Source organism: Mercenaria mercenaria, chromosome 18 (assembly GCF_021730395.1).
Source record: "Mercenaria mercenaria strain notata chromosome 18, MADL_Memer_1, whole genome shotgun sequence".
In the NCBI taxonomy this organism is placed as follows: Eukaryota; Metazoa; Mollusca; class Bivalvia; order Venerida; family Veneridae; genus Mercenaria; species Mercenaria mercenaria.
The window spans coordinates 2371702-2390271 of NC_069378.1; the positions used below are offsets into that span (position 1 = coordinate 2371702).

Sequence of the window (18570 nt, forward strand, 5' to 3'; positions counted from 1 at the left end):
ACATTAGTATGAGTATAAATAATTTAACCAAAACCAGTATTCTTATATCTTCTATCAAGAAGCTGGTTCCAAGTAATCGACGAATGAATTAGTCTTAAAATCATCAAAGATAGTATAAAATCTGGAATGAAGATCCCTCGGAAGCACCGAGATCAAGACAAACAGTAAAAATTGCTGACTCTGATTGATTGTATGTCCATAAGCAGTAATGGAAAATGCAACACTGCCCATGCCCCTTAGCACCTGCTTAAGCAGTATTCAATCTTCAAATCTAAATGAGTTGAAATCAATGATCCCGAGGACCAGAAAATATAACAACACTGAGATGAAGTCGGGGCGACTCTTTACGGCCGCCACACAGCACTTAACATCCGCTGTTGTGAATTAACTAAAATCTGGAAAGTAGATCCCTCAAAAGCACCGAGATCAAGGCAAACAGTGAAATTGCAGACTTGGTTTGATTGAGTCTGTTAATGAGCAGAAATGGAAAATGCAATACTGCCCACGCCCCCTAGCACCGGCTTAAACAGTATTCAATCTTCAAATCTAAATGAGCTGAAATCAATGATCCCAAAGGACCAGAAAATATAACTTATTCGCCATATATAGAAGTTAATTTGTAGTAATACACCAGTATATATCATTGTCTTCTTCAATAGCAGTCGCAATAGTATGTTGTCTTGTATATTCTTCACCTGTACTTTTATTTACCTCTACGGAACATTCAAATAAAATTGTGTTTGTTTGTACTTTTAACCCGTTTAAGCTGAACGGGACTCTAAGAGAACGCATAATTAATACATTATTAATTATTGTTAATATCCTTAGGACAGCCAGCACATAATTATGCAATCTCGCCAGGCATATGCATGTTTTTGACAATACAGAAAATGACGTCACTCGACTTTTAACTATTTCCAGAGGGGGTCACGCGCAGGGATCACCCCGTCTGAATGTATGCGCGTGGACACTTTTTTTTGCTATTTAGGATAGAAAAAGTGGAAACTCCACAGGTCGCTCATCACAACCATTTTCAGTACTTTCGGAGTCAATTTTCAGCACTTTCGTACGAATTGAAATTACATGGGCTTTAGTAGGGCATGTCAGCTTTTCATCTAAGAAAAGCGCGGGATAAACACAAATACCACAGGGGTCCGTAACGGACCAAGGATATATTGATAATTTTGGGACTTCATCAAATCGCTCAAAATGTCATTTTTAATGTTGACAGGGAGTGTCAGTATTTGCCTCAGATGTAAGATATAACCGTATTTGAGAGCTGCAGACCTAGACAATTCAGAAACATTTTCAAAATAAATTTCATGTAATAAACGTTGTTTCTACGGAAGCGTGAATGTGCCTTAGACGCTAATACGTTTTAGTACGTTAAGGCTGTGGAAAGGATATGCCATATGTATTACCTATTTAATTTGTCAGACAAAACGCCTTTGGATGAACAGTTCCATAATGTTGTTTTTTTTTATTTCCAAGAAATAAATATTTTTAGTATTATAATGTCTTAGACACGCGTATAAAATAGTTTTTAAAAAGAGTCTTCAAAGATTCTTGATTTTCTTATATCTTGCACACACATGTGCATAGGTCGCATGAATTAAAAAGATGTTACGGCTGTCACACGGCTGTGTTAATAAAATAGAAAACCTGGAAACTACACGGGTCACCTAAGGCGAAAAGATTGAAAAGGGCAGGCTCGGATTTATTAAAGCGTCAAATGGTCCCAAGTCATCCGATATGATTAGGTCCTAGGGCATAAATGACTCCTATACTACTATTCACATGTATATGCGTCATTTATACCCCAAGACCTAAGTAATTTCGGTACTTCAAGGGTTATAAATCTGAAGAGCCTGGACCGATTTGGCTAGTTATCGAGCTTTGCCGAGGACTTATTGGCAAACACATTTGTTCAAGTTTGATAAAGATCAGTTGCGAAATGTTCGATTTAGAGCGCGGACAAGATTTTTGACACCCACACGCACACCCACACACACACAGACAGGAGTAAATCAATATCCTCGACTCGGCTATTTAGAGCTATAACAATTACTGTCGATTATTCGTAGTGTTCATGCTATTTTGAATATAGCTATTTAGCGGACCAATACATGAATATTAACATCATTTACTCATTTTACTTCCTTTTTAAGAAAACTTTTCCGACGCCAAAAAGGCACTCCGATCTTACCGTCAAAAGTTACATTCCGGATTTATAAATTATTTTTTTGTATATTTTGTGTAGTACTTGTTATTATATAACGTGTTGCTTATATGACTTTGATCTAAGGTAAATTAAATAATTTAGAATAGTCAACGCACTTATCTTTACTTGTAATCAGATTATTTTTAGATAAGATAGCAACGACAGTATTATTCACACTCTAAAATAAAAATAGTACAACTCTTCATTAGACAAAACAAGCACATGACATTTTGATTAAAAATACTTATGAAAGTATGACGCGACATTATTTTAAGCGTCATTTGATAATACTGTATTCAGTCGATATTCTTCGGTCAATAAGTAATGAATTAACGGTGGTAAACAAAAGAACTTTCGGGAAGTATACTGAAATAAGGTGACAGACAATAATATAAAACATAGGATACATTGGTTTTATTGGATTTTGTGGTCAGATAATTTTAAGGGTAAGTATTTAAAATAAGTGTCACACCATTTCTATTTCACAGATACATTTAATCGCCATAGTGTGTTTGTGTAGTAATTACAGGGATTTTTTTGTTTGTTTCATATCTACATACATTTTCTAATTTGACTACGCATTTCCAAATACGTGTCTTCACTAACGTGATCAAAAAGCAAAATGTTTACATGTGTTTGTTACCTGTATTACCATTTCATCCAAATTTTTAACCGTTGATTAGGGACCGACCATTTGATATGCTACGGGGGAGGTGGGGGTGTGGGTTTCAGAGAGAGTAGTGGAGGCTGTGAATTTCTTGAAAAAAAATACTTTGGTTTTGCTTGAAGAAATATTCTGACTTCAAGATATTAATGAAAGAAAGTCTGATTCCCAATATTGAACATTGCTAAAGAGTGCGAGATGGATTTTAAAGTATTTAAGCTTTATGGTGTAGTTTTTACCACAGTATGTTATACAACGTAACTGATATTTTCAATAGTGAACAGTAATCTATACTTTACACATAGGTGTAAGAGCATGGAGCGCCATTTGTTTAGGAAATATATATGTTCTTCTTAATATAAAACCCACACTGATCTGATAATTTTATCCTAAAAGCCCGTTAGAATTCAGCAGTTTCAAAATCATGTACAGAATCATCCTACAAGGATCTCGCATCCTAATAAAGATTTTTACTCGAAATTCATTTTTCCAAAGTAAATTGATGCTATACAACTTAAACCTAGAGTAACCAACAAGTTAGTGATAAAACTGCGTTTTTCTTAAAATATAAATTCTCTATTCGTTTATACTTCCTCTATTGGTTTTTCGATGAATTGTTTTACCAATTTTAGGAATGTACTTGACTTGCTATATTTGGAATATAGGTAATGTCAATAGCTCGGTCCTATTTTAAACGAATTTCCATTTTTTAGTAATACTTATGTATTGATTAACTGCATTTAGACATCAATCATCCCTCAATGCATATATATGGTGTTTGCTTTCTCTCTTTCTGTAGACTCGGGAAGGGATTGAGATGGAGGAGAGAGAGGAAGGGTGTATTAACGTCATGCCGACTCAAAAATAGGTCATGTGGTAAATTTCTTTGATAGTAGAGGAAGACCTCCAGACGTCCTTCCATGCATTGTTTCAGACTTCATAATTTACTCATGAAAATGAAGAGAGCCTTGTTGATATGTGCATTCTGTGTTAAGGATCCTCTGCAAGGAATTCCTTCCAACTGCCCACAAGTCTTGATGTGCGAGCTTTATTATTACATATAGTAAATAACTGAAAGGAATTTGAATAATGTATTTTGGCATACATTACAGTCTTTTAGATATATTAAGCAAGTGCCACTGTTTACTTATGAATGAAGCAATGTGTCAAAAAAAAACAACACTTTAACTGAAGCATACACGGGAAAATAATACTGATGTTTCATGGGTAATAAAATTCTGCTTACATGTACATTCATCAAGGACCGCCGAATGGATTTTAAAAATCATGTTACTATTATTTATATTAAGAGCCACTACAGTTTGAAGTTTCTGAAAATTTCGGACAACAGAGACAGCCATTTTAGGTATTGATGACGTCACTGACACACTTAAGAATTTACCTTGTTTGTTATGTTTCAGGTAAAATGTACGATATATTTTTCATTCTTTATGAAAACTAACGTGCTAATCTATGTTTATTATTCATTTAATTGTAAAATACGTTAAAAACGCTATTGCATGACATACTGATTTTATGTGCCCAAAGGGACCAAACAGCAGCTATTTTGTGTTTTCAACTTTAGAGTTTTTGACTGACTTTGATATTTTATTCCTTGCAGAGGATCTTTAACACAGAATGCCCATATCAACAAGGCTGCTTTCTTTTTGTTAAAAGTAGAGTTCGTTTAGACTAGTTTCTGAAATAGATAACAGTATTACAAAAATAGGCCTCGAAGTAGGCAGAGGTTGTTCTGTTTTATCACGAGACAGTGACATTGTACTGTATCATTATGCTTTAACGATTGTGGAAGAAATGTTAAATTATTTGATGATGGATAAATGCATCTAAGACATCCATTTTAATTAGTTCCCATTGTAGATCAAAGACTGATACTATAACCAATAGTTTACATATTTGATAAAAGTGGAAACCAATTTTACTTAACCGACATTTTCATAACGGGGCGACTTGCTTTTCTGACAGTATAAACTGTTTAGTGAATAGAGGTAAAATAACCGTATTCTGTGTTTAATTAGTTCAAACGATGGAGGTAGACGAAAACAAGCACAATCCAGAATCCTACTTCAGCTTCCTTGTGCAGCAAGTAGAAAACCAATCTGATTTGTGTGATGTGACAGTAAAATTAGGAATATGGGTAAGTTTTGCTTTCAGTTTTATGAAACAATACATAATACATCACAGTATCACAATTAAGAGTCAGTTCTTACATTAGTTCCATTACCCTAGAGAATTGTTTACAGATGCATATAGGACAATAGGTTCCTGCGTATCTGAGAAGGGTTCGTGCGCATGTGTGCGGTTTAAATTATAGATTTCGTCTTCTACAAAAAATACTGGAAGATGCTAATTTTGTGGTGGAAAGATTTTATTAGCAACCGTAAAAATAGTTTTTGATTTATATCCCTGAAGACACTGGTGTTTTTATTGATTAAAATATTTCTGTGGAGGTAAATTTAAATGTCACGTTAGACTAAGAAATTGTGATCGTAAAACAAATAAAGCTTTTGTTTGTTATTGATCCTATACCGGTATATGCAGGACTAGTATGAATATTTATCACATATTTCCTTGGAGGGTTAATAACAAACCCAATGATTTACAATATGTAACTACTTTTGTGGGTGATAAAACATGCAAATCGTAATGAAGTAACAAAATATTTGCATCACAAGGTATTAAGCTAAATAAATACTAAAACAAAACCCAGTTTGAAAGGTATCGAGTTTATATGTAAGAACGGTTACGAGTGGCATCTATTGGAGGTCAGCCAATGTCTTTATGACTTTTTCTTGTTTGTGAAAGTATACACTTAAATATCCTTACTCTACAGTTTGTCAGCACTGATAGTGAATAAACATTTTTTAAATTATTCAAACATTTAGCTAAATAGTCTGCAGGTGACATTCAAAATTTCAGCAAAATAGAAATATGGCTAACCCTATACAGTTTACATTTTATACGACATTGTAGGGATAATACACTTTTTTGTGTGTATTAACGTCTGCAGAAGCCCGCGGGATTGTTTGTAACCGAGACCGAAGGTCGAGGTCACAAACATATCCCAAGGGCTTCTGGAGACGTTAATACATAAAACAAACGTGTATTGTCGCTATTCTTGCATAAAAAAACATTACACGAGGACTTAATGCATTGTTTTCATATGTGATGACTTTACGATCCCGGTACATTTTTAGTTACCATTCGGTTGTTCTTGAAAACGGTAAACATGTTTTAAATATAAATAACCAGGGCTCACCTATCAACAACACTACCAAAGGCGTGATTTGAAGGTTTTTGAGCATCTTATTTTTATTTCTAATTATTATAAACGTTATATTACCCATAATTCTGCATATAACTTAAAACTTTGATTAACAGGAACACAATTTTACGAATTATAAATTTACATTCGAATTATTTTGAGTACGAACACATTTAGAGTACGGATGAGTACAAGGGTAATGACTAGCTTTCAATGTTTATTATATGAATTCTGCGAAAAATCAGGTAAAAACATACCGACTGATACTAATTGATGGGGGCAGTACGTTTTGGGTTGGAAACTGATACAGCTAAACATACTATGGATTACATTGTATCTTTAATGCTACAAGAAGAGGTTGTTATGGAAGAAACAAGACGCAGATGCCAAATATCAGTGTGCGCAAAAATACATACATATGTCCCTGGCAAAGCATTTGAAAAATAAAAATCATGTATTAACAGCACGTGAATTGCCTTGTTTGCACACGATTTTTCTCCCGATTATACATGAGCGGATCCAGTGGAAAAAGTAGTTTTTATGCAAGAATATATCAAATTTTAGGAAAATATATTTGTTAATATACTGAATATATCCATTGCTAGAAAAGAAGCATATGACGGAATGAAATATTGTCGTTATACATGTATGACTATAAATAAGCAGAAAATTTACACCTTTTTTGTTTATGAGTTAGCATAATCAAATTTTAAATTAGTAATACCCTCAACTCGATTAAATGACATTGCCTCGACTATTAAATACCATATTTTGTGTTTTGTTGACTTTAAACTGGGATGGTGTCATAAATTGAATAAAGTACCGATATAATATTATTAAAGGCAAGTAAAACTGCACAAATATGGGTAAAGTATTGATCTAGTCTTGCGTTCAAAGATGTGTCAAGTAGAATTGGCGGATCTGCTAACATGTATTGTATTGTATTTGATGACACTGTTTACGGTAGTCTGTAAGATGACGTGTTATGAAATATTTTTGTTTTGTTTTGGGTTTAATGCCATTGTTAATGAAATATATCAGATATAAATACTTATAAGAGATTAAGTTTTACATTAGACCTGCAGTAAACAAAATGTTTCTTTTTTATACGAGCGATCCCTTCATAGTACATTGAAAGTAAAGTTAAATTTCGCTTGTCGCTTATCATATGAAAAGAAACTTTCCTGTAAAACAGTTAATAACACTTATTTGTCCATAAGTGTCATAACGGCATTGTTCACCAATCTCTCATATTCAAGATCTGAAGATAAAACTTTGTTATAAACTTGTTTAGAATCTTTTTTATACCTCATCAGCATTTATTATCTATATTTGAAATGATATGTGTTGTGTGTATTAATATTAATATGAGATCATGTTATATAGAGATTTGGTCTCGAGTATGATTCTGGGTAAACATTTTATCAATTTAATTCGAACTTATCATAGGTCTTAGATAATATCGCCAGTGCTATTCATATTCTTCAATTGAACTATCGACACGAGACAAGAAATAAAATATTGAACATGGTATTGTGTACATGACGTATCCTTTCCATTTGTTTTATACATAAAAGGATAAATACTATGCCAATTTCTTAATTTGATAAATGGGAGCAATTTAAACTGAAAAATTGATTTTTTACTCTATTGCGTGCTCAAGTAACTTTTTCAAAAACTGACTTATCGCAGAGAAATTCTACGAATGTTTCTGGCACAAAGTACTCTTGTAAACAGCCAGTTTAGGCGACTTTGTATATTCAGATGGGCTGAAGACTATTTACAGGAGTAGGGTATGACATGCATACAATACTTAATGTTTCATTTCTTGCTCAGACATGCTTGAAATAAAGAATAACACCTGATAACTTGTACATGTACATTTCAAATGTGAATATACACATACGGTCAATGTCCATAATTCATACCGGACCGACCGGCCTAATGATAGCTTTCTACATCAAACCTTCTATAATTAATAAACAAATAATTTCAGGAAAAGAAATTTCACAGATGTGTACTTGCTGCTAGTCCATTTTTTGAAATTGTCACTAATGGACAATGCGCTGAAACACAGACAGGTAAAACGAATCTTTAACTTTGCATATTCGTGTATTATATAGCAGATATTTGAAACTGCATCTTCATATTCATAAGCTGAATGTGATACAACACGAGTGGGTCGTTGCACACTGCCTGTCATGTACCGATCGAGCCTAGCCCGTAAAACATTAGCGTGCGTAGTTTCAACTTCTTACCGGCTCTTTTAACAACAGTTGGGTTTGCTTTGATATCAATAGTAACCTTCGTGTGAAACGGAAATTACTGCATCGGAAGTGAACAAATCTATGTCATCTAAACGAAAGTGAAACCCAATGTGGTTTATTCATTATTCGTCCACATGCATTATTATTGAACCTCTGGCTGATTAAGAAATCAACCGGTTTACATGTAAAAATAAACAGATTATTCGTACTAATTTGAAAATTTGATATTGACGTGATGTATATTCATCATCTTTCAGACATTGCTGAGATGAAGATTGACACCACACCTGATGTACTTGAGATGGCACTCTTGTACCTGTACGGGATTATACCTCCTTTTACCATAAACAACGTAGGAGGTCTTCTAGAACTGGCAGAATTTCTGTTGTTAAAGGGTCTTAAATCCGTTTGCATTAACTGGCTTAACTCTCTTGACTTTAATGAAGTCAATTGTATGTACGTGATACAATTATCTACTAAGTACAATTTCGAAGTGACAACTTGTATCGAATACATCGGAAGCCACCTTCCCGAGACGTTTCAAAATTCAGACGCAGGGAATCTTTCAAAAGAATCAGTCGAGTATCTGCTTGGCGACAGGAAGTTTTCGTACGTAACAATGGATGACAAATTAACGTTTTTGATGAAATGGGTCAATATGCACCCCAGTGAGTCGATTGAAAATGTAACAGGTCTGTTCAAGAGTATTGATATACAGGAAGTATCATATTCTCTCTGGGAAAATACTACGTGTATATTTCCATTCAATGAAATTATAAATTTATACAACATAGTCCGCTTAGCAGACGCTAAAGAGAGCAGCCATAGCATATTAATAATGAGTAGTGACAAAGGAAACTTTTGGTGTTTAGATATAGAAGAAGACCGATGGTATCAACTGAACTCAAATATATTCGAAAGTCATCGCTACGACGAAGATTATCCTGAAATAGCTGGAATAAGAAATACTATTCCTGAAATATATTTCACAGAGGATTTGGATCTAGGATACCCGTCTCCTGAAGTGTCTACTGTAAATATGGAAACTGATCAAATACATACATACACACTGACGCTAATAGATGAGGACATCCTGAGTGGAAATATTGTGGAGGAAGAGCTTACAAACGTAAGTTTCACTGATGATACAGTGGTTGCTACTGTAAACAAAAAGGTTTTTGTACATCAAATCTTTGACAGTCCACAGAGTGCCTCAGAAATAGACCAGGCTTCTCCTGACCCTTCATTTCCTGGCACTGACATTGAAGTATTTAGTCTTCGTGGTCCTAATCGTGAGGAAGAAAGCATTACGATTGATTATGATACTGATACTGTTCCAAGTATCTTATTCGAAAATGGAAGAAATTTGAAGTCATTATTGTCAAGATCATCAGAATCTGGCAGCGGAAATAATGGTCTGGTCAGTTATACAGAGGTTTATCTTGGACACGTATTAGAAGATAATATTGAAATGTCTCTACTAATTGTTTTGGGAAATGAAACAATATCACAAGTATGTTTAAACAGGCTTCGTGTCATTCCTTTGCTTACGAAATCTAGGACACGTGTGATCATTTTCGATCTTGAAAACCTTAAGACGGAAATGATCCAACTAGTGCCAGACGAGGACTACAAAATCGTTCAGACCGACAAAGGATTTTTTATTTATAACGATAAACGTTGCTACTGTCTTTCAAAACTAGCAGTGCCTTTTTTCTCTAAGAACCATAAGGTTGAAGAAATAAAACTCGAAACTGAAGGATTTTGGTTTGTTCAGTACCATTATCTCAGCGGTATCTGGGTAAGAATTATACGCAGAAACAAGGACGATAATATTGAGCTTCAGTATGTTTCGCATGAAGAGTTGTCAGTATGTCAACCTCCACTGTCTCTCGACATAAATTGGAAGAAATTGTCAGTACCAAAAGAAAAAGAAGTAATAAACAAACTTAGGCTTGGTAGAAATATGTTCATGGTTCCTTTATCAAAAAGTAAGCTACGATGTGACATTGCATGTCCGCATTGCAAATTTCTAAGATTAGTTGATTCGTATGATGGTGAATTTTAATGCTCAATATTTGTGCAATTTATCTATTTTACCTTTTATTACAATGTACGTCTGTGACGTTGTTTTGTATAAAAATGAAGAAAGAAGTAGAACTGTTATATTAGGAAGACACTAATAGATAATACGTGCGCACGTATAACTTTAAGAAACATCTGCACACGTAGAACTTATTACGTGCGCACGTATTAGTTTCAAAAACATCTGTGTACGTATTGGTATAAAAACATCAGCGTACATGTAAGTTTTAAACAATACGTACGTATTGTTATAAAAAACATCTTCACACGTATAAAGTAATACGTGCGCACGTAATAGCTATTACGTGTGCACGTATTAGTTTATACATGCGAAAATGTCTTTTTTCATACTAGTACGTGTGCACGTACTAATATGTGTGCTGATGTTTCTTTTGTACTAGTACGTGTATGCGTATTATTAATTACATGCGCACGTATTAATTAAAAACATCTATGTCACCTCTGTGCCACCGTACATGCATGTGTTACGTTTTTGTCTTTCACACTTCTTGCATCAATCGGTTATCAGTTTCCTAATCAGTTGTCGACTGGAACTTTAAATAATGGATTAGACGGCAGCTTAAGATAAGGGTATATGTATATGCCTGAATCAGTTAACGTCGAACAGACACATTTATAGTTCATATGGCGACTTTCCAGCACTCAGGTAGAACCACCAACCTTCCGTAAGCCAGCTGGATGGCTTTCTCACACGAAGAATTCAACGCCTCGACTGAGACTCGAACCTTCATCGGTGAGGTGCAAGTAATTTGTGGTCACTGTTATTAACCACTCGGTCACGGAGGACCAATATTATACCGATGAAGTTAGTAAGATTCTGTGCAGGTGTTTTGCTAAAATATAACGTTAAAACGCAGCGAATTTCTATTATCAATTCGAGATATAGAATATGCAATATTTTCTCATAATTATCTAACATTTTCAAAATATGGTTAAGCCTTTTTATTATTTGAAGATTAGCAAATATTATGTCTTGTTATATATTGCGTCACATTTATGTAACGTGTATTTTGTGATTTATCACAATCGTGTTTTATTATCACTTACTAAAAGAATGTTAAATAACAGGGAGTTGAGAATGTTCTTTTTTTCACCATTCTGCAACATTTCTGTATTCAGTATGATGAATGGCATGCGTTCGTGAAATCTGACATTGTTTTATTTTAGTAACATTGCATGCTCAATGCATCAGCTTCAAACTCTTTGTAAAACTGTCCGTAAATATTGCTGAAGCCCGCCCGCTTAGCTCAGTAGGTAAGAGCGTTGGTTTACGGACCGCGGGGTCGCGAGTTCGATCCTCGGGCGGGGCGTATGTTCTCCGTGACTATTTGATAAACGACATTATGTCTGAAATCATTAGTCCTCCACCTCTGATAATTCATGTGGGGAAGTTGGCAGTTACTTGCGGAGAACAGGTTTGTACTGGTACAGAATCCAGGAACACTGGTTAGGTTAACTGCTCGCCGTTACATGACTGAAATACTGTTGAAAAACGGCGTCAAACCCAAAACAAACAAAACAAACAAAAAATATTGCTGAGTTAGAAGGCTTTCTATACAGAAAACAGCAGTCTGCATAAGAATATAAATTCAAATTATATCAAATCCACAATTGAATTATACCTAAATGTTAATTTTATAAAAAAAAATATGTTATTGTTCTCTTAGTAGATAGGTAGGTAGGTAATAAATTGATATTCTAATGTTATCTGTTTTGCATTGCCGTTGGTAAAATGAGAATCAACCCAAGTTTCACATCGACAAATGGTCGTTCATTTATTGTGCATGAATGGTAAAACTTTGGTTTTAATTTGTTTATTTTTTCTGTTTGACTTGGGCAGTGCCCTACAGTGTTATTATATGTTACTTGTCTGTTCATCTATGTAAGTTAGTTATGTGTGTGTTTGTGTTTTGTCTTCTGTACATGAGTACCTACGCTGCTGTGGTTTACGTTGTAGGGTAACTGTGATTAAGGAACGTAGCATTCCATTACCCTTTCAACACCCCCTTTTCTACTCCTACCTCCTCTTTTGCTATATTTTGCATACAATTGAAATGTATTTGTTCGATTTTTGAAGCAACCCGTCTATAATATATTCCGTTACGGCTTTTTTTCTGCCTGTATTTGTGGAGCTTTTTGAAATCTACCCTTACCTTTTATCTTTTGGAACTAAGATTACATTTTCTTCCAGTACCTAGTCATAATAACTATTTATAAAACAAGCCGCCTTAAAAGGTTTGCAGATTTCATTTTCAAAATCACGTGTATAAAACTATCTATTATATTCTGAACAGCAAAAAAACTATCCAAATGTATAACTGGGATATTTGTGATAATAAAAGAAATAATAAATTGACTGGTTTTTTTTCCTACCACATTACACTTGAAGAACTTCACGTGTTAAATTTAAACAAGAGGGCCAATATGGCCCTAGGTCGCTCACCTGAGAAATACACCATAACTGTGTAAATATGTTTGACCTAGTGATGTCATGGAAAAAAATATTCTGACCAATTATTATTAAAATTGGAGCAAAAATCTTAAGTATAAACAAGTATATTTAATTTGACCTAGTGACTTAGCTTTTTATCCCAGACTATCCATATTTGCTCTTGACCTAGATTTCATCAAGGCAACCATTCTGACCGAAATTTATGAAAATCAAGTGTAGAATGCAGTCCCTATTGCATACACGAGGTTTTTCCTTGATTTGACCTAGTGACCTAGTTTTTGAACCCAGATAACCCATATTTGAACTTAAACTAGATTTAATCAAGGTTATCATTCTGAAAAAATTTCATGAAGATCAGTTGAAAAATACAGCCTCTATGGCAAACACGATGTTTTTCTTTGATTTTACCTAGTGACCTACTTTTTGACTCCAGATGACCCATATTCAAATTCTGTCTAGATTTCATCAAGACAATCATTCAGACTTAATTTAAGGAAGATCAGTTGAAAAATACAGCCTCTATCGCATACACAATGTTTTCCTTTGATTTGACCTAGTGACCTACTTTTTAATCTCAGATGACCCATATTGGCACTTGACCTAGATTTTATAGAGGCAATCATTCTGACAAAATTTCATAAAAATCAATTGAAAAATACAGCCTCTATCACAATCACAATGTTTTTCTTTGATTTGACCTACTGACCTACTTTTGACCCATTTTCAAACTCGGCCTAGATTTCATCAAGACAACCATTCTGACCAAAATGCATGAAGATTTATTGAAAAATACAGCCTCTATCGCATACACAAGCTTTCCCTTTGATTTAACCTTGTGACCTACCTCTTAACCCCAGATGACTCATATTCAAACTTGACCTAGATTTCATCATGGCAATCATTTTGACCAAAATTCATGAAGATTTATTGCAAAATACAGCCTCTATCGCATACACAAGGTTTTCATTTGATTTGAACTAGTGACCTAGTTTTTGATCCCAGATGACCCATTTTCAAACTCGGCCTAGACTTTATTAAGGTTATTATTCTGACTAAATTTCATGAAGATCAGTTGAAAAATACAGCCTCTACTGCATACACAAGTTTTCCCCTTGATTTGACCTAGTGACCTACTTTTTGACCCCAGATTACCCATTTTCGAACTCGGCCTAGATTTGATCAAGGCAATCAATCTGACCAAAATTCATGAAGATTAATCGAAAAATACAGCCTTTATCTTATACACAAGGTTTTCTTTTATTTGACCTAGTGACCTACTTTTCGACCCCAGATGACCCATTTTAAAACTCGACCTAGATTTTACTAAAGTAATCATTCTGACCAAATTTCATGAAGATCAGTTGAAAAATAAAGCCTCTATCGCATACACAAGCTAAATGTTGGCAGACAGACGACAGACGCCGGACATCGAGCGATCAGAAAAACTCACCTGAGCATTGCTCATTTGAGCTAAAAAATCGAACAACCATGCAGTTAGTAGTCCCACAATAACACAAAATTCTGGCTATATCTTCTGCGCGTCAGTTGCATTGTGACATCCTTATTGCGCTCTCGCGCTGAATTTGATTCAGTCGTGCCATGCAATCAATATTTTTTAACTTTATGCTGTTTTTCAAGTGAGTCAATCATCAATGTTTCCAACGAGAATAAATTTCACAAAGAAAATCGTTTATTACACGCGCACGTAAAGTTCGTGCAAAACGGCTATTGTGGAAGTACTGATTTAACGGTTGGTCGATTTTTTAAAATTAACACGTGAAGTTCTTCAAGTGTAATGTGGTATGAAGAAAACAAGTCAAATTTGTAAATTTAAGTTTTTTATCGAAAGATACCCCAGTAATACATCTGGATAGTTTCTTTTGCTGTTCAGTATATATAATATCAAATATTGTTAACGTACCATAAATTGTAAACTTACTAAAGGATAAAAGGTAAGAGTATATTTCCCCAAAGCACAGAGCACCCTAAACACAGACATAGAGACATGCATCGTAAAGTTAGCCAACAACAAAAAGAAGCTGTAACGGAAAATTATGGTAGACGGGTTGCTTCAAAAATCAAACAGTCAAGTACATTTCAATTAAATGCAAAATACAGAAAAAGGTATGTGGTGGTGTTGGGGTAAGGGGTAGAAAAAAGTGTAGGTGGAAGTGGAGCAAGGATGAATATTCAAAAGGAAAAGCAACGTTCCTTAAAAGCAGTAACCCTATAACGTAAATCTTAGCAGCCCAGACACCCACGTGCAAAAGACAAACACACACACGCACAACTAACATACACAGATAAACAAACAGACAAAACAACACTATTGAGCATCGACCAAGACACCCACACACACACACCCACACACACAAGCAGGAAAAACAACAGTATGGCACCGGTAGCCAAAATTATGGTGGGCACGATAACTTATTATAGTAAAAGGAGAGGGAGTGCAAATGCAAGGGAGCGCAAATGCGAGGGGAAAGGAGGGGAGGGGCGATTGGGGTAGTGGGGAGAAGGAGGAAAGAAACGCCAACAAAAAACAAGACAACATGCGCAACACAAAATACATGTCAGACGGACTTAAAACAAGCTGAAAATAGGGGCACTGCCTTAGAACGGTCAGTAACCTATATAGAGGAAACTAGGGGTTTAAACGCGTTAAGGGCATGCCAACCTTGTACTTACCCTATTTTCAACAAGTTAGAAAACACAGTGTAAATAAAATCACTCCCCACTGAGAAAGGCTCTTACATTAGTGACAAAATACCAGATCATATCAAGAAAAACTTACAATTAGGGTCAATCTAAGGAATATTTACACCAATGTACTCAACAACTTGTCTGAAGTCAGAGCACTAACAGCCTACGTTTTAAGGGCATGGCTAAGCAAGTTCCAAGACAAATTCCACTCACTCTGCTTTTTTTGTAGGATTTAGGAGGAAAACAAATTGTGTCCCTTATCCTCCGAAAATGAAATATGATACGGCTATTAGCAATCATGGAACATATAACGATATTACTAATGTGATAATCATAACAACAATAATAAAATGATGACGACAGTATGATTCGACTTTATTTTTAACGTCTACTGATAAAGCTGGATTTAGTACACATATCATATCACATGCGTGTTCTGTTTTAAAGGTGGTTTATCGCAATCAAGTAACATTGCTGCACACTTCGAAGTTTATTTGACTTTACCTGTTAACTTAAACTGTAAACGAGATTCATGACAAGTTGACAATCTGATTGGCAGCCTTTACCAAATGCGATGTTTTCTGAATTTTAGCCGCTAGCTTACGTCTAATCGCATTTTTTAATTTATTGATTAAGGAATAATACGTGACAATCTAAGCATAATTGCCACATTGTTTATTATAAGCATGGATTGTATTAATGTCTTGTTATTCCCCATTTCGTTAATTGTAATCTCAGATAGGTAATAGAATTGATATATATTTGGTCCTTTGGGATCAAGAAGCCAGTCAAATGTAACTGTATAACAGATAGGAACGAAAGTTGGGGAAAGGGGGAAGGCAGGAAGGGAGAGGGGTGTTACATATTTCATAATTTCCCATGAACAGACTCAATCAAAACGAGCATGTTATTATTTTGCCAAGTAGTGTTCTATTCTTTGAAAATATCTTATAGACTTTTTAAATATTAGACTGATATTAATCAGATTTTTAAGATAAATTGAAAGCATCGTGGAAGTGGTCAGAAACAATTATGTAGATATAGTTTGATATATGTTTGTATATAACCATTGAACGAAAAGTAATGATTCAGTGTACTTAGCACAGAAATGAAACCAGCATTTATTGATTCATTGGTACTCAAATCAATAAATTTAAGCACAAAGAATGATATTTTCAATGCTAAAACAGACTTATAACCGTACCAACAGAAAGACAGCAAACTTAATATATTTTCTCCTTTTCCAAATTTCCAAATTAAAAACAATACATAGCGGTCAAGGATTGTACATAAGCATCAACAAGCATATCCGAAGTTGTTATATTAAGACACGGTCGTTTTTGTAACGTACGAATAATATTCATGAATCTGTGTACATATTTTCTGTTTGACTATCAATTATACCATATTACGTATTCTCTATAATTAAGTTTTCACCATTGCATTAATGCAATAAATTGATTCTATAAAATTTTAATAACGGTTATATGTGCCTGTCTCTTGCGATCATAGTGTTTGCTATCATAGTATACGTTTCAGCAGTAGTATGGGTATAGATAATTTAACCAAAACCAGTCTCCTTATATCAATAATAACTTACTTCTAGCAAGAAGCTGGTTCCGAGTAAGTGACGAATAAGTCTTTCATCACAGATAGTATAACCTCACTCTGACGGTGTGAATGGAAGAATCGTGATCTATATATGTCATTTTATGAGCGATATTTTTAACTTGAAAATTATATGTTGATAAAACTCCCATTTTTGAAGTCCTCTATCCTATTGCAGATATACATATACTTCGCTGAAGCAACATTGACAGAGTAATTAGCGTATAATGTTTCAAAATATCTATTATATCTAGTATATTTTAAAATGTACAGTTCATGTAACACCATTAAAGGGGTGCTCATCAAAAGGGTATATAGTAAATATCTAAAGTATCTAATCGGTGGAAATGAGTTAATCTGTGAAAATAGCGCTACACCTTTATTTTATAAACTTCTATCGATCTTGACCGTCTAAGGCATTAATACTTCCTGTATTATTTTTTTTTTCGAAAAGGATTATGAATACAATTTAGAGAATGTGTCTGACGTGGTTTAATGTGAAATTGCATCTGTTTTGTCAACTTCACAAATTTTGAGTGAACTGTGACGGATTTTATTAAATAAATCACTGATTTAAGAGGTAAGTAATATAATTATATCGTTATCTCACAATACATATTTTATTACTTTTTGTTTCAAAATGAAAAGTTGTAATAAATTGTTTATTTTTATCTACAGTTTTCATTAGATTAAACAACTGGCACATATTAGATAAATTTTACTTCGACAGTTAAAAAATCTTAATATTCGGACCTATATCAGTCCTGTATGACATATATCGTTCGAATGAGGACAGTAAGAAATATACATATATACATCAAGTATTTGTGCAGGAGTATTGTGTATATAATAACAAACAAATAACACTAAAACAGATATTCTTCCTTTATTTAAACAATAGTATTAATAAAGGATTGGTATGTTTCATGTTATCCAAAATTCCTGTGATAAAGTTTAAATAATGACCTCACTATCATTCACAGTACTCGAGTTAAAACCAGGCCTTTATTAAACCAAGACTGTAGTGTACAGGTCTGTTTAAAACAATACACAGCTTCATTTCTAAATATTTTTCACGTACGTCTCTATATGGGTTAAGATATGATCTCGTTGAAGCACAAATATCATCGTTTTGCAAAAGAAACATGCGTGTGCTTTAGTAATTAAATTAGATTAGTTAAAGTGATAAATCATTTTGAAATGGCCAATATGTTACAAGTTTTTTTGTTTCTTAATTGTTTTATTTGAAGCATAGGAAAA

General features: G+C 34.2%; 2 protein-coding genes across 6 annotated transcripts in view; both read left to right on the plus strand.

Moving 5' to 3' along the window:
* Positions 1 to 18570, plus strand: part of LOC123538736 (uncharacterized) — a 63302-nt gene that overhangs the window by 33487 nt on the left and 11245 nt on the right. For both annotated transcript variants that reach the window (XM_045323033.2, XM_045323034.2), the window contains one exon: positions 17819 to 17890. The gene's annotated coding sequence lies outside the window, so the exon portion shown is untranslated. Of the gene's footprint in view, positions 1 to 17818; positions 17891 to 18570 lie in introns of those variants that run through there.
* LOC128545887 (uncharacterized) lies at positions 2259 to 12900 on the plus strand. Of its 4 annotated transcripts, none has more exons than XM_045322288.2 (5): positions 2259 to 2667; positions 3685 to 3761; positions 4925 to 5043; positions 8168 to 8252; positions 8696 to 12900. In XM_045322288.2, exons 3-5 carry the CDS (start codon positions 4933 to 4935, stop codon positions 10504 to 10506), a joined length of 2007 nt encoding a protein of 668 aa, XP_045178223.2. In that variant the 5' UTR covers positions 2259 to 2667; positions 3685 to 3761; positions 4925 to 4932; the 3' UTR covers positions 10507 to 12900. The 4 variants fall into 4 exon arrangements, with proteins under 4 accessions (XP_045178223.2, XP_045178222.2, XP_045178221.2 ...); XM_045322287.2 differs by having other exon boundaries at positions 3685 to 3753; XM_045322286.2 differs by lacking the exon at positions 3685 to 3761 and having other exon boundaries at positions 2260 to 2667.